The 7,528-nt window shown below is 32.8% G+C and overlaps 1 protein-coding gene across 1 annotated transcript in view; it reads left to right on the top strand.

The window, feature by feature from the left end:
* Window positions 1-7,528, top strand: part of slc4a10b (solute carrier family 4 member 10b) — an 80,586-nt gene that overhangs the window by 1,532 nt on the left and 71,526 nt on the right. Inside the window, exon 2 of the mRNA XM_016468859.1 lies at window positions 5,350-5,379. Within this exon, the coding sequence (XP_016324345.1) occupies window positions 5,350-5,379 (30 nt within the window). The remainder of the gene's footprint in view (window positions 1-5,349; window positions 5,380-7,528) is intronic.

The following is a 7,528-nucleotide window of genomic DNA, read 5'->3' as shown; positions in this document are numbered from 1 at the left end:
CTAGTCATGTCCTCTTTTGGAAGACCAAACAAAGTAGTTTCGCTTTCACAACGAAACACAGCGTCTCACACAGTGGGCTTGAGTGAGCGGAGGCCGGTGGATTCGACGAAGGAGGCTTGTTTATGCACCAAGAGCATGTAACACTCCAAAGAGAAAGGAAGAATTGAAATCGCATCATATGACCCCTTTAAGATTTTTCATTTTATATATTTTGTATATAAAATAATTTTTAAATATATAAAATATTTTGTATTTATATAATTAATAATATGTATAATAATAATAATAATAATAATATTTGTATTATTAATTATATTTATTTAGTATTTAATATTTAGCATTTAAACTGTTTATTTTTAATTTAATATTGTATATTCAATTATACACACACATATATATATATATATATATATATATATATATGTATATGTACTGTATATGAATGGTATTTTTATTATTATTAATAACTTTTATTTGTGTTGTTTATTTTTTAATTCTTTCTTTTTGGGGTGGAAGGAGGGTCACATTTAACCATCTTTAACTAGCACATTCCTGTGAAAAAGAATGCGTTTTTCTTTTTTAAACAAAGCATTAACATATGTTAGACTGCATCCCATAAACACAATTAAGCCTAGAAAAAAAAACAGTCAACCACCCCTTTAATGTTATATTTCCTGCGCTTTCTAAATATAAAAGTTATATTGCATCAGGTTTGACAGCTATTACAAGTCAGATGAGACTCGCTGTGACTGTAGATTATCAGTCACCCCGGAGCAATAGATAAGGCAGCGAGGTCTCTCATGATATATAATGTTTTAATGACCACATCCCATCAGTTACATATAAAATCAGTGGATTATATGAGCTCAACAGCCCAAGACCAGTAAAGTCATAAAGGCATTTAACAGATACTACTCAACTGGTTTTGCCTCATTTTCCTTTGGGCATCAAATTGTGACCCAAAATTTTCTTAAGATCAGATATATTTATATTTATTAATATAGGGTTTAAGGCCCACCAGTTGAGGACCACTGATCTAAAGTGGCTTTCAGTAGATTGTGAGATCACCGCTTATCAGATATATATATATATATATATATCACCTTGCTACGTGTACTGCGTTAGGCTAACCGAGACTTGTCATTTGCACTTATATATTGTTGCTCTTTTGTTAGTTTTGGCTGCTTTTATTGTCCTCATTTGTAAGTCACTTTGGATGAAAAGCGTCTGCTAAATGACTAAATGTAAATATATAAATGTGGCATAGTTAAATGTAGAACAGCAAAACATTATTCCTCTCCGGTTCCTGCATCAATAAGCCCCGTTTGCTTCATATTAGCAGTCCAGATCTTTGGCCATAAAGCTGCTTTATGATTTATCAGGCTGGAGCTCATTTGCACTTGTTCAGCTGCAGTGGACTCTATTTTTGTTAGACGTGACAAATGACATCCAAGCCTGGCTGTGGTTCATTTCTGAGAGGAGTTTCTGACTGAGTGAAAGATGAAGAAGTTTCTGAATATGTATTTCAGCAAGTATGATACATCATTTAGTGAGGAAAGGGCTTAAATCACAGCAGAATCAGACCATTAACTTACAGAAGTAAATGCAAGAAGATGAACACTTACTGGACTGAAGCAGTTTTGGTTTACTTGATTATCCATAGATCATTTTTTAGAAAAATCACGTTCAAATGTGATTATCAAATATGATCATCAGGCTTTTGAAGAACGTTTGAGGAACGTTTATCTCTCAGTCATTGTATTGCATTGCATTATATTTTTTGATCGTAAAACTATGCATTGAAATATCATCTTAAATAAGACATATTATTGGAGATGCAGCGTGAAAACTTTATATTTATATAATTTTATGTAAGTATACTATTATGAAGATCTCAGAATTTCTTCTTACTTTTTGTCCATATAAATATCAGCATCTGTACCAAATATTTTTGCTCATTTTGAGCCTCTGAATAAAATTGAGGTGTTCTTCCTCCATATTCTCACTATAACAGACTATATGAGCCATAAAAGCCTGATCAATTATGAAACTCAATAAAAAAATAAACTGTTCCATTAAAAAAAAAAAAGATTTTTCTGACTATTGTTTATGTCAGGCTTTACAGTGTTAAGGTTAGTATACTATGATATATTACTAAAGATGTAGAGTAAGACTTATGATCTTAAGATATTAGGGAGACGTAAAGCAGCAGCACTGAGTTCAAAGTCCCTTTAGACCAAACCCAGTGACCCTGAGCGGCTGAGTGTGTTTGTGTGTGTTGGAGACTTGTACTTTCTACACCAGAAAATGCAGAAAGTATACGTTTAATCATTCAAACTAGCACCTCTAATCACCTCAGAACGTTTCTTTTCATTATTAATCCAGTGTTGGCAGAAAAGCAGCTTTTGAATGACCCTTAAACAGTCTTGAACAGGTTTGTGTTTAAAGCACATTAGCACATGTGTAATTAGGATTATCTGAGGTATCAGTCATTTGTGTGAGGCTTTTCATTTACAGCACGTGTTATTTAAGGATTTGTGATGTGATGCTTTTTCTATCTGGATCTATTCAATTGTTCAAAAATATATTTAAAAATAAATTTATACAGCCAGTGACTTGAATGCACCTTAGAGTCATGTTATTGAATTAAAATGAAGTTTTTATATGTATTTTATGTTTTCTGTGGCACTTCAACAAAGGTTGTGGTATAACAGTAAATTAAGTGGTTTGGTGTATTTTATTATTATTATTATTTTTTTTTTTTTAGAATAATTTGGGGTAAAAGCAGTAAAACAAATTAATGTAAATGTAAAATATTATAAAATATTTTATCATAGATAACATTTTCAAGTATTTATATATTTAAATATTATTTTTACAATTTTAATATCAATATTTTGAATTATTAAAATATTATATTAAATATTATTCAATATAAATTGATCATATTTTAATTAATTATTAATTAATTGTTTATATAATTGATATAAATATATAATATTATTATTAGAACTTTTGTCTGCCAAATCAAAGCAGTAAAACAATTTTACATATGTTGTAAAATATTTTATAACATATATATGTATATAATACAAATAATATTATAAATATTATTAAATATTTAAATATTTAATATATAAGTATGTAATATTATTCAGTATTATAATATAATTTTATATACATTTATAATATTATTCATATTAAAACTTTTGTCTGCCAAATCAAAGTCAGTGTGGTGTAAAGACATTTTTGGGTCATGTGACAAAGGCATAAAACAGGAAATGACATCATAAAAAGGACCCCTGTAGACCCTCATGATTATGTGTTAAGGTCAGTAATTTTCTTTAAAATATCATTAATATATTTTGACCTTTTTTCTGACATGGCAGGGTTAGTTAAAATAATGATATTCATGATTTTAAAGGTCAAAAAAAAACAACTAGTCATGAACATGTGTAGACATGTATTTAAGGTAATGAAGTACTTTAGTACTTGGTCTTTATTTACGTTATTTATTGAGCTCATTTCATAATTTATGAACTTTAAACAAGTATTGCATTTTAAACTGTATATGTCTAAACCACAGATATATGAAAGTTTAGCACATGAACTCAGAGCGTGTAGAAGATCTTTCAAAGGTTTCGTCTCTCACATATCACAGGACAATATAATGATGGCTTTTGCAAAGCTCTCTGCTAAAACAAAGCTAAGCTTTCAGATTACACTGAAAAACATTTCCCGCTCAGCGTAGTCCCGAGCAGATGGATAAAGCTGCTTATTATTGCTTAATGGAAAATAAACCGTGAGCAGCACAGAGACTGATGGCGATTATGTCACGCAGAAGCAGGTGAATTGTGCCTCCGAGACGATGATAGATGAGATCCAATTAAGCATATTTTTTGGACTAATCGGTTGTAGCTCGTAATCTCAGTATGAATGTACTGATATGTATGAATAGAATAAAAATCTATCCTAAGTCTTCTCGCAGTGTTTTTGGATAATCCGCTAGAGATGCTCATGTAATGGCCTTTAGCAGAGATTAAGCATATACGCAAGGCTTCTGAGGTTGTTTTCAAACTAATTGGCGCTCTTTGGATATCCAGGATTATTGTGTTTGAAAGGGAAGATGTCCTGGCACTTCCTCTGTGAAACATGTCCTCTCTTTTTTATGGGGTAAAATAAAATTAAAACCAGAAGAAATTCACTCAATGCTGCATGCCCAAAATGTCAGATATGTGCAGTTTTATTTCCTGTAAATGTACATGCACATGCATGATTGTGAATGCTACTATATGGTGTTCGTTTAATATGCTTTTGTAATCCCAGCCACAGTTTAGCTGCAATGAAAGCATGTAAACGTCATTTTAAATCTGAATTAAATGCATTTGCATCACTTTTTCCGATTTTGAAATGCGTCTGACAGATGTCAGCAGAGTTCGCCTGTCGTTTGTATAAAGTTCAGCATTTCACAACTTTCTGATACTCTCGCCACTTGCTGCGCTCTGCTGTCAATCCCACAATCCCACAGTTGCAAGCCTGTGACTAAGCTGTTTTAGATAATGAAAACTCCAGCTGTCAAGAATGGTCAGATTCACCATGGTTTTTAACTGTAAAGTTAATGTTGATTGATCAGCAATGTTATGGGTTATATCTTAAAATACAGTTAAATTACAAACCCCTCATTACTGTGTTTTTCCTTCAAAATAATAAGTAAAAAATGAAAATGCATAGTAGGGCTCCATGATTAGTCAAAGTAAAACCAAAATCACAATATGGCTTAGTGCGATTATCAAATCACAAAAAGTGTGATTTAATAAATATATATATGCACTGCATGTGTCCGAGTAAAGCGCAGCACTGTGTTCATTTAGACATAAGCAGCTTATTATTACTAAATTAGTAATTTTTTGTCTAGTAATGTATTAATTACTATTTAAATTACTAGATAAAAACCAAATAAGAAATATTACTATATTTTAATAATAATAACAATTATTATTATTATCAAAATATTCCAAAATAATTATTTTATTATTAGCAGTAGTAGTATTAAAATGACTAGACAAAAACAAATAAGAAATATTTCTATATATTTTTATAATAATATATTTAGATTTTCAATTTTTAGATTTCCCCTAAAATAATGCAGCCCTAATGCATACTGTAAAAATGAAAAAAATATTACCTAACAGTGTGCACATTGTGCACTGTGCTGACACAAATCAGAACATTATGAAGAAGTCCTGAATATGTGTGAATGCTGTAATGTGCTAATTAATGAACAGGAATTATTAGAGTGAGTCAAAACAAATGACAGGAATTTGATCTGTAAATATTTGTATTTTGCAGGTGGTCACCTCTCCTGGAAGACAAAGTGTGGTGAGTCGAAATATTTAATACACTTTGTATTTTATGATGGTTGATATTACACACATTCTGCATGACTGTAGCATACATGAACAGATGGACTGGACTGACAAAGAAACTGCCAAAATATTTTGATCTGAAGGTTCAGGAACGCTGTTCCAGAACCTGTCAGCATAAATCATTTTCAATGCATCTGAAATTATTCAATCTAATCACCGTGACTGAGGAAGGAGAAATCACTGCCATCCAAATCTACACCCAGTCAAAACTTAAAATCACAGTATGCTTAAACTCCTGCTGCAGCAGTTTCTTCCTCGTGTCATTTTTTCTCAGTATGCAGCTCATGCATTCAGCAGCACTGAAGCTTCTAGACACCAAAAGGTCACAGAAGTTATAAATCTGTCATCTGTCAAAGGACACTGCTCACCACATGCTCAAATCTGCAGGATTTTAGTCGGAAAAGACCTTGAAACATCACCAGATGCGCAGTTACAGTAATCTAGTTGCTTATCAGAGCTTTATGGCATGTTTCCAAATCATTATCCTTTGATCTTACAATGCAGCATTATTAGATGAGCTGCAGATCATTTATGTATTGTTTTGGTAGACAGCACATTTTTGAAATGAGGAAAATCACAGCAGAAGATGAGCGATATGCACCGCACCGACACTCAAATCGAATCTGCTCTCGTCTGAGAGGTTTTGATCTGCTTCTATATTTGTGCTGAATCTGTGTTACACAAGCGAACGCCTGTACTCTCGTCAGTCAGGGGCAGACAAAGGTGAAGGATGAACAGTTTTCAAGGATTGCTTTTCATACAGGATAGTAGGGAATTTGACAAATTGTGGACCTGGAACAGCCGTGGAAACACAATTCTGTAGTTATGCTTTATCAGCTAGACATCATTCTTGCTGTATGTAGTTAAACTTACTCAGAACAAATAATTTTTTAGAATTTATTCTTTTCATTAGCTCTGTTCCAAAACCATTTTAACATCATGTTAAAAGTTTAACTTGTCTCAAGTTCCATCACATTTCATTACATTTCTTACTGGTTTTAAACACAAAAACAAAGCCTGTGTGACAGATTTGAAGAACTCCACAAAAGAAGCCACTTTAAATTTCAAACAAATGAGAATCCTTGACTTGACTCAAAATTGATTCCAATAGAACAGCATACTGTACATGACTGTTAGTTAAAACAGTTCATTTTAAATACATTGAACAATTGTTTAAATCTAAACTTTTAAGTATTGAATGAAATACAAGTATATTACTAGTAGGGATGCACCGATACTGGTATCGGTATCGGGCCCGATACTGAGCTCCTGTACTCGTACTCGTTAAAATGCCCCGATACCAAACGCCGATAGCACACAGCATGTGATAAGTGCCATATTCAGACAAAGAAACACCGACAACAGAACAACAGACAGCAGAATGGAGTTAAGGATGTCTGCTACTCAGTATATGTATGCAACGAATATAACGTTAAACTTTCAGTATTAACGCCTGTATAGCTGATGTGCGCGAGCTGATAAACAAATCACGCTGAGTGGATTGAGTGCGTGGCGGCACAGATGTGCGAGCTTGTCGAGTGAATATACCTTTCTCACAGACATCACTGGAAAGTTTGTAGTTCGGTCGGATATGTCAAAAACAAGTAAGTAAAACAATGCACAAGTTACTTAATGGTAGAGAGAGAGAGAGAGTATATATATATATATATATACTGTATATATATATATATATATTAGTGCTGTCAAACGATTAATCATGTTTAATCGCATCTAGGGAGTTTAGTTGACCAGAAGAGGTTTGGTTGACCAAAATTGTATTAGTCGCAGAAAAAAAAATCCACATTGGCCAAGTCACGCAGATCGTTAATGGCTGGTCTTTGTGGTAATACAGTACATTGGGCAGGACGTCCAAACGCCGTGCGCTATTGAAGTGTCTGTGTGGAAGCTGAACAGTAGCTCACTGCAGGACAGATGGAGGCGCCAGTGCGCTTACTTGCTCTTAAAATACTCCCTCATTTTTGGTCATACAGATAAGAGTAAAACATCTTTCGAATCTGTAAAGAGTTTATGTTTATTTGTGTGCACTCACAATAACAACAAAACGCGCTTTTGTAAAATAATGAAAGCAAACAGGATGCGCT

The sequence above is a fragment of the Sinocyclocheilus anshuiensis genome, unplaced genomic scaffold (genome assembly GCF_001515605.1).
Source record: "Sinocyclocheilus anshuiensis isolate Anshui unplaced genomic scaffold, SAMN03320099.WGS_v1.1 scaffold680, whole genome shotgun sequence".
NCBI classification, from domain to species: Eukaryota; Metazoa; Chordata; class Actinopteri; order Cypriniformes; family Cyprinidae; genus Sinocyclocheilus; species Sinocyclocheilus anshuiensis.
Note: the sequence above shows the minus strand (reverse complement) of the source record. Positions and strands in the feature narration are given on the sequence as shown.